Below are 23,311 nucleotides of genomic sequence, written 5' to 3' on the forward strand. Positions count from 1 at the left end.
TGTTTGTTTGACCAATATCTGTTCTGTTCACTGCAACCGGAACTCTGTATTTAGTCGGTTTCAACAATGGCTTATCAGGTTTTGGAGCCATTATGTTTGAACTTTGTAACATAAAGCTAGGATCTGTTTTCATTTCTGCATAGTCATTTATGAACTGAACAAAATATAAGAAAGGTGGGTAAACTGCACCATTGTTCTTTTTGTATTTTGTCCCCTGTTTCACCCAGGACTCCTGGAGTCCGTAGGGGAGCTTTTCCACTATCGGGTTTATTCCCCTTGGGGTGTCCAGAAAGCTAAGGCCGGGTAGATAATTTTCACTTTGTGCATACTCTAACTCCAACAGGAGATCTGCAACTCCTGCAATAAGTGAGTGTCCTTATTAGATATTTTTGGAAAAGACTGTAGGCGTTGGAAAAGTGACGCTTCGACTACCTCTGGAGAACCAAAACTTTTGTCTAGACGTTGCCACAAACGTTGAAGACCTGCGTGTGGGTTGTTCACATGGACTGCCCTGATCCTCAGAGCATGCTGGAGTGACTCCCCGCTGAGCCACTTGGTGAGGAGGTCAAGCTCTTCGCTGGACTTGAGGTTGAGGCCTTCTATGGCGTTGCGGAAGATGGACTTCCATGACAAGTAGGACTCAGGACGGTTGTCGAAAACCTTGAATCCCGCTGTCAGCAGATCACGTCGTGCTAGACAGGCTGAGAAATCTGAGAATTCAGTCTGTGGAAGCACTGAAGGTTTAGGTTGGGTTGAAATGACAGTTTCTCTGTGTATGGGAGGGGACATTGGTTGCTCCTGATCTACAAAATCAGCGAGATGTTCACCTGGAGAGGAGGCAACTGGTGGTTGACTCTGTCGTAGATGCTGAGCGTCGTTCTTACCGACCAGTTGTCGTGTAGCAGGCTTTCCGTCTTCATTAACTACCAAGCTGCAGTTAGCGAAATGAGCGTTCACATAATCTTGAGCACGTCTGATGGAAGGAGGTGTCTTAGAGGAGACTCCTTGTTCTGTGAGGTCAACGGCGTCATGCTCCTCATCGGCTGCCGCTTCCAGGACATGAGCTGCGGCGAGTGCTGCTTCAGCCTCACCCTCCTTCTTTAGAGCGTTTAGTGTTGCCTCGATGCGTGCCTTCTCAACCTCCATGTCGATCTGGCGTTTGGCGTACTGTGCTCTGGTGCGGGCGGCTTCTGCTTCTGCTCTGGCTCGAGCTGCAGCTTGGCTGGTGGAAGAACGACGTGACGAGTGGGAAGAGCGTGAGTGGCACTCTGACCGGACCGCCATCTGGGAAAGAGGTGGTGAAGCTTCAGGCTGCGACATCTTGGGTGCTTGCTAGGTAGATAATCTTCTTACTCTACTGCCCTCAGGTGAATGTATGGCTATTCACCCTATGCAGCGAGCTTAACATAAAAGGACATGGTTCCAGGAACGACAGGACACATCACTTTGTCTTTTTCTGAAGACCGTTTTTTCCTCTTTTAATTTGTAAGACTGTGAACATACAGTAAAATAACATGTAAGCATCAGTATTTACATATTTTGTAACCAAAAACAGGTTAGCAACATAGCTTTCCTTATGCTTTCATTCACCATCCTTATACATTCAAATAAGCTTTTAAGTAACATGAAAGTAACGAATCTTACAGAAAACAAAGCTACACGTTGATTACTTACAGATTATGGTTCAACAAACTCCCCAACGACGTAAACTGGGCTTAAAGTTGTGCGGGTTTTCTGCTCCACGCATTCTCTCACACTGCCTGAGTGAACTTTTCCGGCTGCTTACAACACATCTCCAAAGGGGGCAGTGTAGCGCACACCAAATAACCAAAGAAAAAGCAACAAACCTCAAGGGGTAATACTGCCCACTGGTGGGAAAACTGAGAAATGCCCCAGCCAAAGAAACTCAACAAAGCGACAACAGAGGGGGCAGAATAAAACTATATTCATATACCTAAAACTGGCACTAGGTCCATTGACTTGATAGAAACATGCTCACACCAATGTAGAGTAAATTATTTGAGCACCAGGGTTCCCTCTAGGATTTTTTGAAACAGTGGTGTTTAGGGTTAAGGTTAGACGTAACGGACGGTCGTTCTGAGACATGAGACAGCATGTTTTTTGGTGAACATTCCTGCAGGAGAGTGTAAAACAGCTCATTGTTGAATTAAAATTTCATCAAATTAAAAATAAATCAATATATTTAATTTAAAATAAATTGTAATGCTTGATTCCCACCTTGATTGTTGTGGTACAGCCATGGGCGGAACTTGGTGAGTGCTTGAGCACCTGCCCCTTTTGTCTGAAGTGCCCAAAGTGCCCTTTTTTTGGTCATTCGTCAGATTTTACCGTACAAAACTGTTATACTGTGATACCTATCGGGCACTAGGACCATGCGGAGTCAGCCGTCTCAAGCTGAAGCCTATTTTCCCTTAGACCCACCCACAAGCTCACTGATAGGCTCTGCCGCATCATACTACCGTGTGATTGGTTGTCCCTGCTGTCACTCTACCTTGCAGCCATGGAGACGATAGACCGGTGTTGCAGGAGTCTGCATTCATCTACCTGTAAGTTTTTTTCCCCTCCTGCTTCACGTCAGCTGGATGGATTTTAATATCTGAGCTTTTGTTTACGTGCGTTTGAGTCCGTGGCTAGTGTGTGTGGAGCAGAGTCAGGTAGATGCATGTCTGGGAAAGAAAATGAGACATAAGAGACACTTCTCCTGAAGTGTTGAAGAAACTCACAACAAAGAATCACAGATGTTAATATTTCTCACTCTACATTCTCCGGGTCATAACTTCTGAATTCCTACACGAATAAAAATAATTCAAACGGTTTCTAAAAGTAAATAAAACGAGCTTTCCAACGATGTATTACATGATGTAATTCATGTTACTCCAAAAATCGCTATTAGAAGGAAACCGGCTTTGCAGCGTCACAGAAAGAAACGGCGCGAACCGCGACGGGAGAGCGGAGAACCAAAGGGAGGAGACAGTCTGATCATCTTCATCAGCAGCTTTTATAAAGTTATGGAAACACTGAATTTTTGTAATGAAATGTTTAGCTTTCACCTTTTATTTGGCTTATTGATCTTTATAATGCTGGTAGAAATGTAGCTACAGTTGTGATGTTTGAGTGTTATCTTATTTTACCTAGAATTGATTTTACTGTATCCCGTTCTCTGGACCAGAGCATAGACCTGTGGTCACAGACCTGTGGTCATTAAACTGGTAGTTGTGAGGTCAGGGGTCACACTGTTTTCTGTGTTTGCAGTTCTGAGTTTAAATAGTTCTTTTGACATAGTTTGCTCAAGTCATTTTGAAGTTCCTGTTTAGTAATAAATGTAAAGAAAATTCAAATCTGTTTTTTTTATTTAAGCTGCAGTTTTACAGACTTTAATAAACATAAACACTAAATACGACACTGAAAGCTGAGGTTGTTCTGAAAAAAGGAGCAGAGTTACAAACATTTTACACTTTTATTACAATTTTAAAGCCATAAAACAAAACAAATACCTGTTATATTTATGGTCATAAGAGGGTTAACCGTGATGAATGTTCCGCCTCCCACAAAATGATGGCAAAAGTGAATGTGGGCATAATTATATACGTTTTATGACTTTATTATGTATTTTTTATTTTTGACTATTACTCCAAAGGGTTCAGATGAAGGCAACTGGACTTCTTTGGTTTCTTTAAAACATTTCACTTCTCCTCTGAGGAGCTTTGTCAGTTCTAACTGGAATATGGGAGAGCCAAGCTTATATCTTGTAGCTGTCTGTTGTTATTAAACGAGCAGAAACTACTCTGAGTACCCCACCTCTCCATCTCCTGATGAGTCGTTAGCCTCTACTGAAGGTGAGTCGTTGTGTTGATTAGATGCAGGAAGGTGTGACCTAGACTGAAACTTCTTAGGAAGGAGATTCAAAGCTGCATTATAGGTACTGGGAACGTGAAATCTAAGCCCCTCCCCTATTGGGTTTCACATTTGACATAGATAGCTTCTCAAACCATCTATTGTCTCTGTCCAGAATGTGGACTTTGTCATCATCAAAGATGTGCCCCTTGTCCTTCAGGTGAAGGTGGACTGCAGAGTTTTGACCTGAAGAGGTGGCTCTCCTGTGTTGTGTTATGTTATTGTGTAATTGTTGTTTAGTTTCTCTAATGTAAACATCTGGACAGTCCTCACTACACTGGACTGCATAAACGATGCCACTGAGCTTCTGTTTGGGTGTTTTGTCTTCTGGATGAACCAGGTTCTGTCTGTGGGTGTTGTTGGGTTTAAAGTTTACTGGGATGTTGTGTTTGGAGAAGATTCTTCTAAGTTTCTCTGAGACTCCTGCCACGTATGGGATGGTGGTGCCTTTGCCTAAAGGATGTTGTTGTTAGGTTGGTAGCAGAGCTCTCATGTTTAGTGGTAAGTTCAGTGAGATCATGAAATGGGATCAAGAATTTTCTTCTGACAGGAAAAAGATCTCAGCTAACATAGCTGTAGATCACAATGGATTGTGTTGAAGAGTGTTGGGTCTTGCGTCTCTCAACTTTCTCTTCACAATATCCCATAGATTCTCTACGGGGTTCAGGTCAGGAGAGTTGGCAGGCCAATTGAGCACAGTAATACCATGGTCAGTAAACCATCTACCAGTGGTTTTGGCACTGTGAGCAGGTGCCAGTCGTGCTGAAAAATGAAATCTTCATCTCCATAAAGCTTTTCAGCAGATGGAAGCATGAAGTGCTCCAAAATCTCCTGATAGCTAGCTGCATCGACCCAGCTCTTGATAAAACTCAGTGGACCAACACCAGCAGCTGACATGGCACCCCAGACCATCACTGACTTTGGGTACTTGACACTGGACTTCAGGCATTTTGGCATTTCCCTCTGCCCAGTCTTCCTCCAGACTCTGGCACCTTGATTTCCTTATGAGATGCAAAATTTGCTTTCATCTGAAAAAAGTACTTTGGAACACTGTGCAACAGTCCAGTGCTGCTTCTCTGTAGCCCAGGTCAGGCGCTTCTGCCGCTGTTTCTAGTTCAAAAGTGGGTTGACCTGGGGAATACGGCACCTGTAGCCCATTTCCTGCACACGCCTGTACACGGTGGCTCTGGATGTTTCTACTCCAGACTCAGTCCACTGCTTCCGCAGGTCCCCCAAGGTCATTGGCCCTTCTCCACAATCTTCCTCAGGGTCCGGTCACCTCTTCTCGTTGTGCAGCGTTTTCTGCCACACTTTTTCCTTCCCACAGACTTCCCACTGAGGTGCCTTGATACAGCACTCTGGGAACAGACTTTTCGTTCTGAAATGTCTTTCTGTGTCTTACCCTCTTGCTTGAGGGTGTCAGTGATGGCCTTCTGGACAGTAGTCAGGCCTGTATTCTTACCCATGATTGCGGTTTTGAGTAATGAACCAGGCTGGGAGTTTTAAAAGCCTCAGGAATCTTTTGCAGGTGTTTAGAGTTAAGTAGTTGATTCAGATGATTAGGTTAATAGCTCGTTTAGAGAACCTTTTCATGATATGCTAATTTTTTAGATAGGAAATTTGGGTTTTCATGAGCTGTATGCTAAAATCATCAATATTAGAAACAATAAAAGGCTTGAACTACTTCAGTTTCAGTTGTGTGTAATGAATCTAATATAGATAGATAGATAGATAATCTTTATTGATAGACTCTTAGGTCCAGATAAAATATATATAAAACAACAAAATATTAAAAACAATTAATGAAACAAAATAGGTAAAAACAAATAGAACAAAGAAAATAGATAAAAGCATAAAATTAAATAACACTCTAAATCTATTTAAAAAATTTACTATAAAGATGTTCCACACAATTAAGAGTAACCACACAAACATTTCAACCAGTGTTTCCTTATACTGGAGAAATAGCGACAACTGCTCACAGCAGGATCAGTGATTGCTAAAATCATACTGTTGGCAGAGCTATCCAGTCGTTCTCTAAAAGTGAATATTAGTTTTCTTAAAAGAGCTTTAAAAGTACAAATGCCTGCTGTTACAAACATCTGACTGCCACTGCCCCCTCTGGGTATTTTGAGTATGATTCTTAAGGCATCATTGAATGCAACATGCAGCTTATTCATGCTGCTTTGATTGTTGGATGACCACAGTTGGGCTGTATAAAGCGGAGTACGATATGCTTTAAATAAAGCCACTTTAACTGGAGGTGAACAAAAACTAAACTTATGTGCTATAGTATTGGCCTGTGCAAACGGCTTACAGCACTGTCTATGGATGTCAGCGTCATCACCAGCATCATCATCATATCTAATATATATGAAAGTCTAATGTTTATCAGTACATTACAGACAATAATGAACTTCATTACAAAATGCAAATTTTTAGAGAAGGACCTGTAAGTCAGCTTTATAAAAAGCAATAATTTATTAACTAACATTAACACTAAAATTAATGACACTAATTGATATATTTTTATTATGTTGTTTGAACCCAAGGGTCTCATTATCGGAATTTTCTAACTTGTTCGATTGTGGATCTGTTTAAAAGTTTTGCTCTATAAGTGCCCCTTTTTTTACTTTGAGCACCCGCCCCGTCAAAGGTCTCTGCACGACCCTGCTAACTTATACTATAATTAATATAATCAGTTTTTTTTAATTAACTTGACTGCTTGATGCCCCTCTGTTTGGTTATTTTCTAATAATACCAGGTCATCCTCTGGCCACTCTGCCCTGTGCGCTGTGCGTGATGCGCGTTTAGGGAACGCCAGCGCTGGTTCAGCGAGAGATATTGAAGGTGTGGCGTGAGAGCATGTGAAAAGGGTCAAATGCGTGTGTCTCATGCTCAGTGTGTGAGAGTTGGCAGCCCTTAATGCTGTTCGGAACGATCTGGAATTATGAATTCACGACTAACCACATTAACTACGTTACTGTTCAAATGTAGCAACATGCGTTAACATTGAGCTCGTTTTCACAGGTCTGAACTAAAAATGTCTTCTTCCTAAGATGCCTTTCTTCCACTTTTTCTCTTCCTGTTGATTTCGTTTTACTCGTGCACCACACAGAAGCCAGCTCCTTCGCACACGGGAAAAGCTGGCAGTACTTGTTTTTCAAAGTAAAATCAATTTTAAAGTTTAGTTATATTTAAATTAAATTTAAAACTTTGATTATGGTTAGTATACATGTGCAAATATAGACGATATATGTCTCATATTGACATTGTTTTAATGTATATCCAAAAAGTAATTAAGGTACATTGTTCAAATTATTTTTATTTTTATTTTTATTTTTTTATCCTTCTCAAGGTGTGGTGGCCTTTATTTTGCTGTAGCAGCGCGCCACGGCAAAATGCAAATAGCGGAAACCCTGAGCACATATTACAATGTTTTTATGGAGAGGTTTAATATTCAGAAAATAAAACGGAACATCCATCCTTCCATTTTCAGCTGCTTATCCGGGGTTGGGTTGTGGGGGCAGCAGCTTGAGCAGGGAGGCCCAGACTTCCCTTTCCCCAGCCACTTGGACCAGCTCCTCCAGGGGAATCCCAATCATTCCCTGGTCAGCCGAGAGACATCGTCTCTCCAGCGTGTCCTTGGTCTTCCTTTAGACGTTTTTCCGGTTGGACGTGCCTGGAAAACCTCACCAGGGAGGCATGCAGGAGGCATCCTAACTAGATGCCTGAGCTACCTCAATTGGCTCCTCTCGATGTGGAGGAGCAGCGGATCTACTCCGAGCCCCTCCCGGATGACCAAGCTTCTCACCCTATCTCTAAAGCCCCCTTCAGACAGGCCATGAAAAACGGAAATGTTCCGGACTCTGTCCGTAAGACCTTTGTGTCTGAATACAAACATCCGGATAACGTGTTCCGGAATTTAACCGGACGAAGCCCCTAGTAACAGGTCCGGAATTGTTACGGACAGGGTGGCTGCTTCAGACTGGTGAGGTAAAGTTCCGGATGGGGGGGGGGGGGGGGGGGGGGTTGGGGGGGGGGGGGACCGGGGGACGCTGTGCGCACCTAGGTAGCTCGCTGCTGTAGCACGCGGAGAACCACGGCAGCTCACCTCCTACGGTACCACCTAGACGCGCGACGGAGCGCTTTACACCGCTTCAGTGATTCATTTAACCATTGAGCTGCATCATCCAGGTCTCTTATGCGTCTTCGTGTGCGCAGAATTATGCTTAAGCGCCTCGTGATTTTTATCTTGAGAGGCGCTGTAGAAATGATATTTCTTCTTCTTCTTCTTCTTAACATAAGTCCGATTCTCCCCCCACCCCCGCCGCTGTCAGACATCTGGAACTTTTCCCTGCTGTGTGAACGCAGCCAAAAGGACAAGTTCCGGTACAAAAGTGGTGTGTCTGAAAACACAGTTCCGGTTAAAAACCGGATTGAATTGTCCGCAAATGTTCCAGAATGTCAGTCTGAAAAGGACTTAAGGGAGAACCCAGCCACTCTGCGGAGAAAACTCATTTTGTTTGCTTTTATCCATGATCTCGTTCTTTCGGTCACTACCCAAAGCTTGTGACCATAGCTGAGGGTTGGAAAATCAAGAGCTTTGCCTTCTGGCTCAACTCTCTCGTCACCACAACAGATCAGTACATTGCCTGCATCACTGCAGATGCAGCACAAACAGAGCAAACACGATTCAGGCAGGCCTTGTGATACAACTACTTGTACACATAAATCAAAGTCTGAAGTCCAGCGTAAACAAGCATTAACAGTTAATATTACCTGTCCTTTTAATCCTTGATTGGTACAATGCTGAAATCTTTGAACAATTCGTTTTGACATGTGTAATTCATGTAATTACTATGTGGGAAATGATATTACATCTCTTGCATCTGGAATTAGAATTAATGAAGATACTCATGAGTCATCAGCATACACATACATAATGTTTCATTTGAATGAATCAGTGTTGTGTCTCTGAGTTGATTGCGGTCTAGTTTCTCCATTTTCAAATTTTGTTTTGTTTTTCCACTGATAAATATTCAGTCAGTGACATAAAAAAAACTACAAAATTAACGAGAAACGTATTCCAGAAACACAAAGGCCTCATAGACCAAATCAAAGAACACTCCAGCGGTTCTAAGGTGCTTGTTGAGAACCTGGAAATTCAGCCACAAGACAGATGAGTTGTATTACTATCAGGGCTAATTTACTCATCGCCTAAAGCTTCAACACCACTTGAATCAACAGCTAATTATTCCAGTTATGTAATGGTGAAACATACACATGCTAACTTGTAAGGAGGATCTAAGAGAATACCTACTAATCCAACTGTCCTCTAATACCAGATCTACCTCACCTATAGCAGGTTTGAAACAATTACTACAAACTACATGGTTCTCTGTTGCTTTTCCCACATGTGTTGAGCTGTTGCGCTTTTGATTGCTTTCATCTTTTTATATTTTATCTTTTGTTTTAATATTATAATACCGTAAAGCACATTGAGTGGTCCTTGTCGATTATGTACTGAATAAATGAATTTGTCTTGCCTAATGGTGTCAGCTCTGTTGATTAAGATGTGAAACAGTTAACAGACAGAACTAAAGGTGGCGTTTACCTTGCTGATAAAGTTGTTGCAAGCTGTTTGCAGCTGAAGACCTGACTAAGGCCATTTGTTTAGGTTAGGTAGGCCTGTTAGAAACTGACTGGCTACAGTGGTATAGTAAAGAAAGAGCATAACAGAATTATAACAAATTATTCTAATAAATGTTTTGATTTGTTAAACCATTTCACCTGTAAAAGGGTTTTGAACTAATCAATTCAGCCCTTCTGTTTAGCTCACCTCCTTTTCTCTCAACGTTTTGCTTGTCTTTTTGTGCTGGAAATGAAATATAGTCTGTTCTCTTCACAACTGAGTGTTGTGTTTGTGGCAGGATCATTACTTCAAAAACACCTAAAACAGAACTGTCATGTCTGATCAGAGCATGCTGCCGTTAGTTGTTTGCTTAGATTTGTGTCTATGTCATCCTGGATTGGCTGTTTAGGTTTTCAGGAGAAAAAACGCAGCTGAGGTTAGGGAGGGAGCATCGACATAGATCATTATCTGAAATATGATGGATAGAAGTTTTTTATCCTCGTCTCAGCGCATCTCATTCCTACAATTTTAATGCAGGAGACATACAGGTGCTGGCCAGTAAATTAGAATATCATCAAAAGGTTGAAAATATTTCAGTAATTCCATTCAAAACGTGAAACTTGTACATTATATTCATGCAATGCACACAGACCAATGTATTTCCGATGTTTATTACGTTTAATTTTGATATTTATAGGTGACAACCAATGAAAACATCAAATCTGGTATCTCAGAAAATTAGAATATTCTAAAGGCCAATGAAAAAATGTTTGTTTCTCTAATGTTGGCCAACTGAAAAGAATGAACATGAAAAGAATGTGCATGTATAGCACTCAATACTTAGTCGGGGCTCCTTTTGCCTCAATAACTGCAGTAATGCGGCGTGGCATGGACTCGATCAGTCTGTGGCACTGCTCAGGTGTTATGAGAGCCCAGGTTGCTCTGATAGTCGTCTTCAGCTCCTCTGCATTGTTGGGTCTAGCGTATTGCATCCTCCGCTTCACAATACCCCATAGATTTTCTATGGGGTTAAGGTCAGGCGAGTTTGCTGGCCAATCAAGGACAGGGATACCATGGTCCTTGAACCAGGTGCTGGTGGTTTTGGCACTGTGTGCAGGTGCCAAGTCCTGTTGAAAGGTGAAGTCTGCATCCCCATAAAGTTGGTCAGCAGCAGGAAGCATGAAGTGCTCTAAAACTTCCTGGTAGACGGCTGCATTGACCCTGGACCTCAGGAAACAGAGTGGGCCAACACCGGCAGATGACATGGCACCCCACACCATCACTGACGGTGGAAACTTTACACTGGACCTCATGCAACGTGGATTCTGTGCTTCTCCGCTCTTCCTCCAGACTCTGGGTCCTTGATTTCCAAAGGAAATGCAGAACTTGCTTTCATCAGAAAACATAACTTTGGACCACTCAGCATCAGTCCAGTCCTTTTTGTCCTTGGCCCAGGCGAGACGCTTCTTGCGCTGTTTCTTGTTCAAGAGTGGCTTGACACACGGAATGCGACACCTGAATCCCATGTCTTTCATGAGTCTCCTCGTGGTGGTTCTTGAAGCGCTGACTCCAGCTGCAGTCCACTCTTTGTGGATCTCCCCCACATTTTTGAATGGGTTTGTCGTCACAATTCTCTGCAGGGTGCGGTTATCCCTAGAGCTTGTACACTTTTTTCTACCACATTTTTTCCGTCCCTTCGCCTGTCTGTTAATGTGCTTGGACACAGAGCTCTGCGAACAGCCAGCTTCTTTAGCAATCACCTTTTGTGTCTTGCCCTCCTTGTGCAAGGTGTCAATGATTGTCTTTTGGACAGCTGTTAAGTCAGAAGTCTTCCCCATGATTGTGGTGCCTTCTAAACAAGACTGAGGGACCTTTTAAAGGCCTTTGCAGGTGTTTTGAGTAAATCAGCTGATTAGAGTGGCAGCAGGTGTCTTCTATATTCAGCCTTTTCAGAATATTCTAATTTTTTGAGATACCAAATTTGGAGTTTTCATTAGTTGTCACTTATGAATATCAAATTTAAATGTAATGAACATTGGAAATACATTGGTCTGTGTGCATTGCATGAATATAATGTACAAGTTTCACGTTTTGAATGGAATTACTGAAATATTTTCAACCTTTTGATGATATTCTAATTTACTGGCCAGCACCTGTAGTCTAGGTGGTGGTGCCTGTCAAAAGTCAGGCATTGTGTTGCATTTTTAAGTGTTTACAGGATGCACTTAAGTTCATTCATGTTTAAAGAGCAAGTCAACCCCTACCAGAGTCTAACTCCACTCCCACTTCATGTTTGAAAAATGCAGCACATGCTGTTGCCTGGCAGACCGAGAGGGCGGAGCCGCTAACAAATACACACACACTCAGGCTCACGACAGCACTGTGACATCATAATGTACCAGTTTACATCATAGCATACTTCTTAGCCAATAGCGGTGGCAGATTTAAATTAAAATACAGTGCAGAGTTTTTACCTGACAACGGCACAACACTGCCAGTTTTAGGCAGAATATTTAAATTTTAACTAAGATGCACTGAAGTGCCAAATTATTGACGACACGTGTCTGCAGCATGATTAGACACTCGTTTATTTAGTTTATCAGCAAAATAAAGTTTATTTGGGGGTGAGTTGCTCTTTAAAAAAATTATTAAATGAATTATAAGTTTTATGTCCAGTCTGTACAACCACCACGTGGAAAAGGGAATCGTTTTAAAATGTGCAACCTCATTTATAATTGCCACAAATGTTTTCTCCTCTTGTTTGCTAAATGCATAAAAACTTCTGTTTGCTTCTAGCAGTAGATAACTGCAAGAACAAATAAGAGGTGAAATTAACTCACTGAGCTGATAATCACATTCTTGCTCTCTCTTCCTTTCGACTTATCTGTTTTCTCCCTCTCCTTGTCTGTGAAGTCTCAGTCTGACACAGTCGGCCAGTGCTTGTGGCGATTACAACTCATTAAACACCCTTGCCTTGCTGAAATAAACACAAAAAAGCTCCATCCGCTTTTACAGAGTGGAATAATCATCCATAGCTGGGAGGTGAAAGAGTTAGGATGGAGAAGGAAAGTGGAGAGAAATGTGTAAAGGAGAGGGTGAGTGTATAGGGGTTGAATACTGTAGGCTGCAGCCACACTAGTTATGCAGTTGTTGGGCCAGACCATCGACATATACTGTATACTAGACTAGGGCTGTCGCGGTTGAGGAATTCCCCCTGCGGTGATTCAGGGTGGCTTAATATTGTGGTGTGCGATATTATTGAAGGCACTTTTTTTATTGCAGTGTGTCACACCCTGTCCTGTCTCTCCATTTGGTTCAGCCTGTGTCCCTGTTGATTGCTCCCACCTGCCTCTTGTTTCCCAATCACCCAAGCTCCCAGCCCTCCTGTATTTAAACCCCTCCAGTCCTTTGTCTCTTGTTGCTTCATTGTTTCCATGTCCTGCGTGCGTGAATCATTAAAACCCTTTCAGTTGTCCAGTTTGTCTGCCTGCCTGCTTTCTCCCCTGCATTTGGATCCTCACCTCCGCTCCACTCACCAGCGCACCCTGACAGAATGAAGCAACCCCCAGTTGAAGGACCCAGCGGGGAGATTCTCCCGAGGGAGTACCTGCTCCAGTGGCTCGCTCCAAGCCACCACCCGGCTTCTCCAGCTCCAGCTTCAGCTCCGCCTCGCCGCGGACGACGGCGTCAGCGTGCACCCTCGGCCTTCCTCTCCACCCTCCCAGCGCCTGATGAGAGACCGGATCGAGAGATGCGTTCGGATCACTCCAGTTACGTGGGCACCCGTCTGGCTGTGTGCTCCCCCGGCGTTGGTCCACGGCGTGGGGAGAGACGCCGGGCTGCCCCGCAGTCCTGTGTACCGGGATGGAGTTGTGTGCCCGCCGTTGCCCCTGCTCTGCGCAGCAGTTTGGACAAGCCCCCGGCCAGACCTCCGACCCAATCGGCGCCTCCGTCATCTGCTGAGGGAGGAGCATTGGCCGCAGCCCAGCTGACTGAGCTCGTCAGTCTCCAGGCGGAGCTTGGCCGGTTCCGCCAGCTCATCAGCTTCCAGGAATCCCGCCTGGACGCTCTATCCTCCTCATCTCAGGACCAGACGAGCGAGCCCGGTGTTCACCCAGCGGAGCTCGCCGATCTCCGGGCTAAGCTGGCCCAGCTCCATTGGACCCTCAGCCTTAAGGAGCGTCAGCTGGACGGTCTGTCCTCCCTGCTTTCACAGTTCTCAGCACCACCTGCTCTGTCGCAGCCAGCTCCAGCAGTGGCCCCGGTGGACGCTCCGCATCCAGTTCCAGCGGTGGTCCCGGAGGTCGCACCGCATCTGGTCCAGCCTGGCCAGGCAGCTCCTCCTGCAGCAGCTCTGCCTCCAGCCCAGAAACTGATGATACCGGTCCGGAAGCAGGCGGTCCCGGCCCAAAAGCAGAAGGTTCGGGCCCCGCAGCAGACGGTTCCGGTTCCGGCCCAGAAGCCGAAGGTTCGGGCGTCGAAGCAGACGGTTCCGGTTCCGGCCCAGAAGCAGACGGTTCTGACCCCGAAGCAGATGGTTCTGGTTCCGGACCAGAAGTCGACGCCTCCGGACCCGAAGCCGACGCCCCCGGACCTGAAGTCGATGGAAGTCGACGCTCGTTCCTGTCCTGAAGTCGACGCTCGTTCCTGTCCTGAAGTCGACGCTCGTTCCTGTCCAGAAGTCGACGCCCGTTCCTGTCCAGAAGTCGACGCCCGTTCCTGTCCAGAAGTCGACGCCCGTTCCTGTCCAGAAGTCGACGCCCGTGCCTGTCCAGAAGTCGACGCCCGTGCCTGTCCAGAAGTCGACGCCCGTGCCTGTCCAGAAGTCGACGCCCATGCCTGTCCAGAAGTCGACGCCCGTTCCTGTCCTGATGATGTCGCCTCCAATCCTGAAGTTGGCTCGTCTGATGAATTCGCCTCCAATCCTGAAGTTGGCTCGTCTGACGACGTAGCCTCCAATCCTGAAGTTGGCTCGTCTGACGACGTCGCCTCCAATCCTGAAGTTGGCTCGTCTGACGACGTCGCCTCCCAAGTCTGCTCGTCTGACGACGTCGCCTCCCAAGTCTGCTCGTCTGACGACGTCGCCTCCCAAGTCTGCTCGTCTGACGACGTCGCCTCCCAAGTCTGCTCGTCTGACGACGGCGCCTCCCAAGTCTGCTCGTCTGACGACGGCGCCTCCCAAGTCTGCTCGTCTGACGACGGCGCCTCCCAAGTCGGCTCGTCTGAAGTCGGCTCCCAAGTCTGCTCGTCTGACGACGGTGCCTCCCAAGTCTGCTCGTCTGAAGTCGGCTCGTCTGACGACGTCGCCTCTAAAGTCGGCTCGTCTGAAGTCGGCTCGTCTGACGACGTCGCCTCTGAAGTCGGCTCGTCTGAAGTCGGCTCGTCTGACGACGTCGCCTCTGAAGTCGGCTCGTCTGAAGTCGGCTCGTCTGACGACGTCGCCTCTGAAGTTGGCTCGTCTGAGGATGCTCTCTCCAGTCCAGAGGTCGACGCTCTCTCCTGTCCAGAGGTCGACGCTCTCTCCTGTCCAGAGGTCGACGCTCTCTCCTGTCCAGAGGTCGACGCTCTCTCCTGTCCAGAGGTCGACGCTCTCTCCTGTCCAGAGGTCGGCGCTCCCTCTAGTCCGACGTCTCCACCGTCTCCAGTGCCAACGGTGGTTCTGGAGGTCATACCGTATCCGGTCCAGCTCTTCTACGAGTCTCCGGTCCAGCCCGTCCAAGGGGCTTTGTCCCCGGCCCAGCCTGCAGAGACTCTGTCCCCGGCCCAGCCTGCAGAGACTCTGTCCCCGGCCCAGCCTGCAGAGCTCCTCCTTTGTCTCTTGTTGCTTCATTGTTTCCATGTCCTGCGTGCGTGAATCATTAAAACCCTTTCAGTTGTCCAGTTTGTCTGCCTGCCTGCTTTCTCCCCTGCATTTGGATCCTCACCTCCGCTCCACTCACCAGCGCACCCTGACACAGTGCTATCTAAACATAATGCTTACACATTTAAAAAAAGGTTAAAAATTGCCATGCCTTCTTTTATAACACTTTACTGAATGCAGATCAAAGGGCAGTAACAACACAGATCGCAGTAACATTTTTTTCTCCGACAGTCGGAGTCCGACTGAACTTAAAAACAACAAAATTCAGGAGGTTAAACTTTTAAATGCAAATTTGGCTGCAGCATCTAACAAATAAGAAACAAGTCCCCATTTTGTTTAGTTGTTTAAAATCAAGCATAAAAAATTACATGTACCGGGTGCGGGGCACTATCATTTCACTTTCACTTTCACAAACACGAATGACGGTGATTTATAGCTCGGTCACGTCCTTGTTGCCCACAAGGAAAACCAGCATGTTAACCATATACGGTTTGAGAGAGGATCTGAGAGGGGTGGCAACATTTCCAGCAACACTGAAAACCCTCTCGGATGGTGCGCTCGTTGCACTTAACCAGACACACTGATTCAGGAGGAGAGGTCACAAACAAACATAAAAGAGAGAAAATGAGGGGGAGTGAGAAACTTTAACGCACACGTACCTGCGTGCGACTCTGGCGAGCAAAGGGAATCTCTCCCGGTTGTTGCTCCACCATGTCAGGGGGGTTTCTTTAGGGTGGATGCATTCCTCCTACAGGTAGCGAGTGAGCTCCAGCTCGGCTCAAACTCTCTTCGGGACGGTTGCAGAAGCAGTGCTCTTCCGGGACTTCAGCAGGTCTCCGAGCGTTTATTTATTTATTTATTTATTTGCCGCCGGTGGCAGCTCTGTCTCAGCCAAGGACTCTGGCTGCGCAGCAGCTGACGTACTGAAAGCCAAAGTGCTCCCAAAGGAGCGAAGTAACGTTTCGTTTTGATACCAGTGCAGCCATCCTTCTCAACATGCATCATTGAGTTGAATCACGTTCAGTAATCGCGGTGACCCATGATGCAGCGCGGTGGGTTTCTTCATATTGCGATATTTCATTTTTGCGGTTACCGTGACAGCCCTATACTAGACAAATAATTTCCATAGGCTGGAATTATGTTTTTGATATAAAGTGAGAGGTTCCCACCACCGCCATTTTGACCGCGTCACATTTCTAGTCACTCCGAGACAATACAAAAATTGGAAAAGAGGTGGACCTGAGGGTGAGGCTGTTACAGTCTGAAGAAATGAATCAGTGTAGCTACTAGCTAACTTAGCTAACCCAAGAAGCTAAGAAGGGGCTCTGAGGACTGGGGTATCCCACTCGCACGGCTGACCAGCTGCCGTATGAGGCTGTAGTCATGTTGGTCGCCTGTGGAGATACGTATATTATGGACTGGGACTGTTAAATTGCAAGCAGAACCTCAGACCGCTGTGATCGTAGCCGAGCACTTTGGCCTTTGCATCAGCTCATGCTCCACATTCGGAGATCAGTGGGATATTAGCTACATGCTAACCTGAAGCTAACAGAGTTTTTTCTGGGCATTTTTAGCAAGAAAGACTCGGTAGAGCAACTCAGAAGTAAAGGCACTTCCGGCCTGTTTAGTAACAAAATCATAACTAGGTAAGCTGACTGAGGATATCGGGCTTCGCTGGTCCACCGCAGTCAAAATCTGCGAATCCTGCCTCTGGGAGCGTCGACATTAGCTGAATGACCAAAAATTGCTATGGTAAACGCACAGAGCTTTCCCCCATTCAACCAGCAAACTATTAGTGAGAAAATGTATAGGATTAGATTTGTGCCAATAGGATCAATAAAAACACTTTGGAGTATAATCAGAAACACATGGGTAGGTTAACAAGGGTCAGGTGAGTCCATAAACAACTAGGGGTACATGAGACCAAGAGTCAGAGGGGTTGGAGCAGATCCTAACAGCAAATGTACCTTATGGTAACCCAGCGTTCCTAATGATCGAATATTTAAGATCAGACTGTTCAGACGGTTCATTTTTTTAGACGTATACAACTTAAACAACAGTATTTTTTTATTTCTCTCACCAGCTCTCCTCCTCTTGTATGATGTCAGGAACAGAGCCTCCTTCGACAACATCAGGGTAAGTGTAGCAAAAGGTTATTCTGCTAATTTATAAGATCTGATTTGTTTTCGAAAACTCTCTCTGAACAACATCTGGCTGGAGAAACAACTTCATGTGAAAACTGTCTTTTTATAACCATTTGATTAGAAACAATTTCGACTGAAAATGACCCAAAAGGGCATTTTCAATTTTTGTCCAAAACACCTAAATTACCAAAATAACACAGCCGAAACGGGTCCTTAGGTGAAACCCATTTTCGTTTCATCTCGCTCTGACCTCTTACGGGTAATTGCTCTTAGCTTCATAAAAACAGTACATCTGTACTGATTTACTGAAGTTGTTTCCCCTTTTAGTAATGCTGTTTTATTACAATAGTTGTTTTATTTTGGGACTAGTTCCTTTTGACTGTAACAAAAGAAAACTATCCCAAGATAAAATTCACGAGGTGCTTCACGAAACCAAAAAAAAAAAAAAAACATAAAAAAGATAATAAAAAGATAATTAAAAAGTGTTTTAAATGGCAAAAAAAATAAAATTGTGATTAAAACATGTAAGGAAAGGGAGAGAGAAAATGAACATGAAAGAGGGCAGTTGGTGGATCCTGGGAAAGGTGGAATAAGTAGAAAGAACAGAATAAGGAGAGGGTGGTGATGAAGGTCACACAAAAACCAGCTTGAACAAGTGAGTTTCAGCTGCTTTTTCAAGGAGACCACTGAGTCCACTGATCTCAGGCTCGGGGGTGGGGGTGGGGGTCCAGAGTCTGGGGGCCACAGCAGCAAATGATCTGTCACCTTTGGTCTTTAGCCATGCATTTTGAACCACCTGTAGACGGTTCAGGGAGGTTCTGCTCAGACACGTGAAAAGAGTTACAGTAGTCTAAGCGTGAGGAGATGAAGGTGTGGAGAACAGTCTCAAGTTCAGAGCGGGAGAGAATGGGACTCAGCTTTGCAATGTTCCTGAGATGGAAGAAGGAAGAGCGAACAATACAACGGACATGAGAATCTAGGGTGAGAGCTGGGTCAAAGGTCACGCCAAGATTCCTGACAGAAGGTTTGGTGTGAGAAGCAAGCTGACCAAGAGAGTCTCTGACTTTGGGAACCAGCTTGTCTGGGGCACAGAAGAGGATCTGGGCTGCATGGTGGCACAGTGGTTAACATTGCTGCCTCGCAGCACGAAGGTTGCAGGTTCGAAATTCGGCTGTGGCCTTTCTGCATGGAGTTGCGTGTTCTCCCCATGCATGCGTGGGTTTCCTCCCGGTACTCCGGTTTCCCCCACAGACCACAATATGCCCTATATCATTTGTCTTCTTGGCAAGATGGCGCCCATGAGTGGCTGTGCGTCTGCTAGGCTCCTGATCTGTTGTGGTTATTTGTTGTTTTTTATTGTTTTTTCTCTATCTGGTGCGGATTCCCTGCTAACATATGATCGAGACTTACTATTGTCAATCAGGTCCGCAATGATCAACCTCCAGAACTCCGATACCGGACCTGCTTTTCCACCGCCTCTGGAACCTGGCGTTAACCCAGGTGTCGGCCCTTTGTTACCTGTGGGCCTGCCGCTGCCTCGGAGGCCATGGAAGAGGAAATGGGGGAAGAGAGCTGGCTTCTTCGTTCAGCTCCGAAAGATCCTGACAGGTGAAGCTCTTCCCGATCGCTGCTCCGCGGCTGTGTTGTGGTGGATCCAACAGAAACTCAAGGGAGTTGGGCTGATCTCGCTGTTCAATGGTGCCCCTGATGCAGGTCGCTACCTGAAGGTAAAGAACCTCCGCGGGCATAGCCTGGAGTCGCTACGTAGCTTAGCCCGCCAGCCGACCGCCAATATGGAGCCTGCGGTACACACATCGCCAGATTTCTCTGCGAAAATGACGTTAATTAACGCGTGCTCCATCGCTAACAAGTCTCACATCCTAAACGATCTGTTCTGCACCAAAAAATTAAACTTTTTGTGGATGTCTGAGTCGTGGCAGCGCGAAAATAACGTCACTCATCTCCGTGAGCTCTGTCCTCAAGGCTGCTCTTTCTTCTCTTCTCCACGGACCACAGGCCGCGGTGGAGGAACAGCTGTTATCTTTAAAAAACACTTTTCGTGCCAAATTATATCCTCAAACTCCTACAGCTCATTTGAGATGATCATGATTAAAATTGGTCGAGCTCTACCAGTTAATGGAATTCTGGTCTATCGCCCACCTGGATCTACTTCATCCTTCCTGTCTGACTTTCAGGATCTCCTATCTTCTACTATTAAACTAGACAGCATAATCATTGTTGGAGATTTCAACATCCATGCTGACGGTCTATCTAACAGCTCTACCAGGGAGTTCCTAAACATGATGAACTCTTTTAACCCTTTGATGCATAATGGTCACTACAGTGGACAGGTACTCAAAATTGTTATTTATTTATTTTTGCTATTAAGCACAGCTGTTGAAGACTTTATTGCATGTGAGCCCCTCCCTTTGGACTTCAGTAAGGCAATCCAACATATTTCATGTTCAGAATGCACACTGTCCACTGAGGTGGACATGTAATAAATTATTTGTAAATTAACAAAATGTCACAAAAAATATTTGTTGAAATTTGTTTCATTCACACCTAAAGATGAATGAAAAAAATTGTTTAAAAAATCATGGTTGAAGATTTCATAATTCATGCATCAGAGGGTTAACTTCTCTCAACACGTGTTTGGTCCCACTCACAGAGCAGGCCACACCCTGGATCTGGTCTTTTCCTACGGACTTCTTGTTGATGAGCTGCAGATAAATGATGTTGTGTTCAGTGACCATAAGTCAGTTTATTTTCATATTAACCTAAATTCTGAATCTCTTTTACCAGACTCTGCCAAGCAACAATGTATTATCAACAGTTCTACCATTTTAAATTTCTCCTCCCTCTTTGACTTTGTACCTCCTTCCTCTGATGACGTTGCACTCCTTACCAACTCATTTAATGATCACTGCCTCAAAATTCTAGATCAGGTCGCCCCTTACAAAACCAGCCACAGTTCCAGTGCCTCCAGTTCACCCTGGCGTAACAACCAGATTCTTGATCTTAGACGCTCCTATAGAAAAGTGGAACGACGGTGGAAGAGGACAGGTCTGGTTGTTCATCGCGAATATTTTAAAGAACTTCTAGAGTCATACAACAAAGCTGTAGAAAGTGCCAGGTCTTCTTTCTTCAGCAACCTCATATGTCAAAATAAGAATAATCCTAAGGTTTTGTTTGATACCATCTCCAGCATCGTTTCTTCTCCTCTGCAGCAGGCTCAGCTTTCTTCAGCTGATGACTGTAACAGATTTCTCCACTTTTTTGCCAACAAGGTGCTGAATCTGAGATCCAGCATTCCACCAGCTACCCCCCCCCCCCCCCCCCCCCCAGAGGGGAGGCCCCCCGGTGCTCCGAGTCTTTCACCTCATTCTCCCCAATTACACTTAATGACTTAGCCTCAATAATCAGTCAGATGAAGCTCTCATCATGCTCATCAGACATCTTACCTCCCTCTGTCTTAGTCGGGTCCCTTGCCTCCATCAGTCCATCTCTGTTGACTATGATCAACAGTTCACTGAGCCAAAGCTGTGTTCCATCTTACTTTAAAAATGCAGTAGTGACTCCTCTCTTAAAGAAACCCAACCTTGACACCAGCTCCACCAGTAACTTTAGGCCCATTTCTAAACTACCTTTCATTAGTAAAGTACTTGAGAAGATTGTGGAAACCCAACTCAGATGCTGGTTTTCCAAGTCAAAGATCTCTGACCCCTTCCAATCTAGCTTTCTGAAGCAGCACTCAACCGAGACTGCTCTAGTAAGGGTGCATAATGACCTCCTGATGGCTGCTGATGCTGGGAAATGCTTTGTCATGGTCCTGCTTGACCTCAGTGCAGCTTTTGACACTGTAGACCACAACGTTCTACTAAACAGGTTAAATACCCTGGCTGGGATTTCAGGTTCTGCTCTAGACTGGCTCTCTTCCTATGCCACTAACAGAACATTCACAGTGAAGTTAGAAACCTTCTCTTCAGACACTGCTTCTCTAACATGCGGGGTCCCACAAGGTTCAGTTCTAGGGCCTCTACTATTTGCATTCTATATTCTTCCTCTAGCTGGCATCATTCAATCTTTCCCAGACATCTCCTACCACATCTACACTGACGATATACAGCTCTCTATGTCCTTCATGCCACACCAGTTGGACAGGCTGGCCACCCTTGTACTCTGCCTGACCCAGATCAGAAACTGGCTGTCCAGCAACTTTCTTGTTCTCAACGCCAACAAGACAGAGACCCTGATCTCTGCACCCCCGGAACTTCAACCAAAAATCGAGCAAGAAATGGCCTCCTTTTGCCCATCAGCCAAGGCCAACATTAGAAACCTGGGAGTTATTTTTGATCCGGTTTTATGTTTAGACACACACGTCAAAACCATCTCCCCCTCTTGTTTCTTCCAACTGAGAAACATTTCAAAAGTCCGTAAACTGGTTTCTACTGCAGATCTGGAAAAAATCATCCACGCCTTTGTGTCATCACGCTTAGTCTACTGTAACGCTCTTTTTACTGGTCTCAGCAAAACCTCCCTCTCACGCCTTCAAACCGTCCAAAATGCAGCAGCCAGACCTAACCAAATCCAGCAGACGAGCTCACATCACCCCAGTTTTACAGTCCCTCCACTGGCTCCCGGTAGAATTTAGAATACAGTTTAAAGTTTTAGTGCTGACCTATAGAGCTCTTAACAACCAGGCTCCAAGCTATTTGTCTGAGCTTTTATCCCCACACGCCACTAAACAGAACCTCCGATCCACATCTGAAAACCTCCTGGCTGTTCCTCGAACCAGACTAAAAACCAAAGGGGACAGGGCCTTTCAGTCTATTGCCCCCAGACTTTCGAACAGTCTGCCTTCAAATCTCCATCTCTTGAAATCTGTAGAGTTCTTCAAAAAACATCTTAAAACTCACCTTTTCATCCAGGCTTTCCCCCGCTAAATATTCTAAAATATGGCTTTGTTCTTGTTCACACCTTGACTTTGTTTTTACTCCTGATTTTGGTTACTATTGTTGTCACTGCTATTGTTTTTATTATGTTTTTATTGGTTTGAGGTATTTGCCCTGATTTTACTCATGTTGTACAGCGCTTTGTGATTTATATCTGTGAAAGGCGCTATATAAATAAACTTTACTTGCTTACTTACGGTACTTACTTACTATAGGTTATAAATTGTAAGTCGCTTTGGATAAAAGGTTGGCTGGTGCCTATCTCCAGCGGTCAACGGGCAATCAGGCAGGGTACACCCTGGACAGAGAGCCAGTCCATCGCAGGGCAACACAGAGACACACAGGACAAACAATCACACACACACACACACACACACACACACACACACACACACACACACACACACACACACACACACACACACACACACTTTCACACTTAAGGACCATTTAGACAAACCAATTAACCTAACAGTCATGTTTTTGGACTGTGGGAGGAAGCCGGAGTACCCGGAGAGAACCCACGCATGCACAGGGAGGACATGCAAACTCCATGCAGAAAGATCCCAGGCCGGGAAGCGAACCCAGGACCTTCTTGCTGCAAGGCAACAGCTCTAACCACTGCACAGCCATATACTGACATTAATGCTTTAAAATCAACAGATTTTGTATAGAATGAAAATTATTAAAGCTGAATTTACATCATTATGTACACACAACACACACATTTACAGTTCTGAGATGATTTCATTCACCCTTCACATGACTAAACAGTTAGCCATCACCCCCCTCACCCTCTGAA

The 23,311-nt window shown here is 45.2% G+C and overlaps 1 protein-coding gene across 1 annotated transcript in view; it reads left to right on the top strand.

Annotated features, from left to right (window-relative positions):
- LOC107388255 (ras-related protein Rab-26) overlaps positions 1-23,311 on the top strand; it is a 168,803-nt gene that overhangs the window by 79,808 nt on the left and 65,684 nt on the right. The window contains exon 5 of the mRNA XM_015963702.3: positions 17,494-17,546. Coding sequence (XP_015819188.1) covers positions 17,494-17,546 — 53 coding nt within the window. The remainder of the gene's footprint in view (positions 1-17,493; positions 17,547-23,311) is intronic.

This window comes from Nothobranchius furzeri, chromosome 16 (assembly GCF_043380555.1).
Source record: "Nothobranchius furzeri strain GRZ-AD chromosome 16, NfurGRZ-RIMD1, whole genome shotgun sequence".
Lineage (NCBI taxonomy): Eukaryota > Metazoa > Chordata > Actinopteri > Cyprinodontiformes > Nothobranchiidae > Nothobranchius > Nothobranchius furzeri.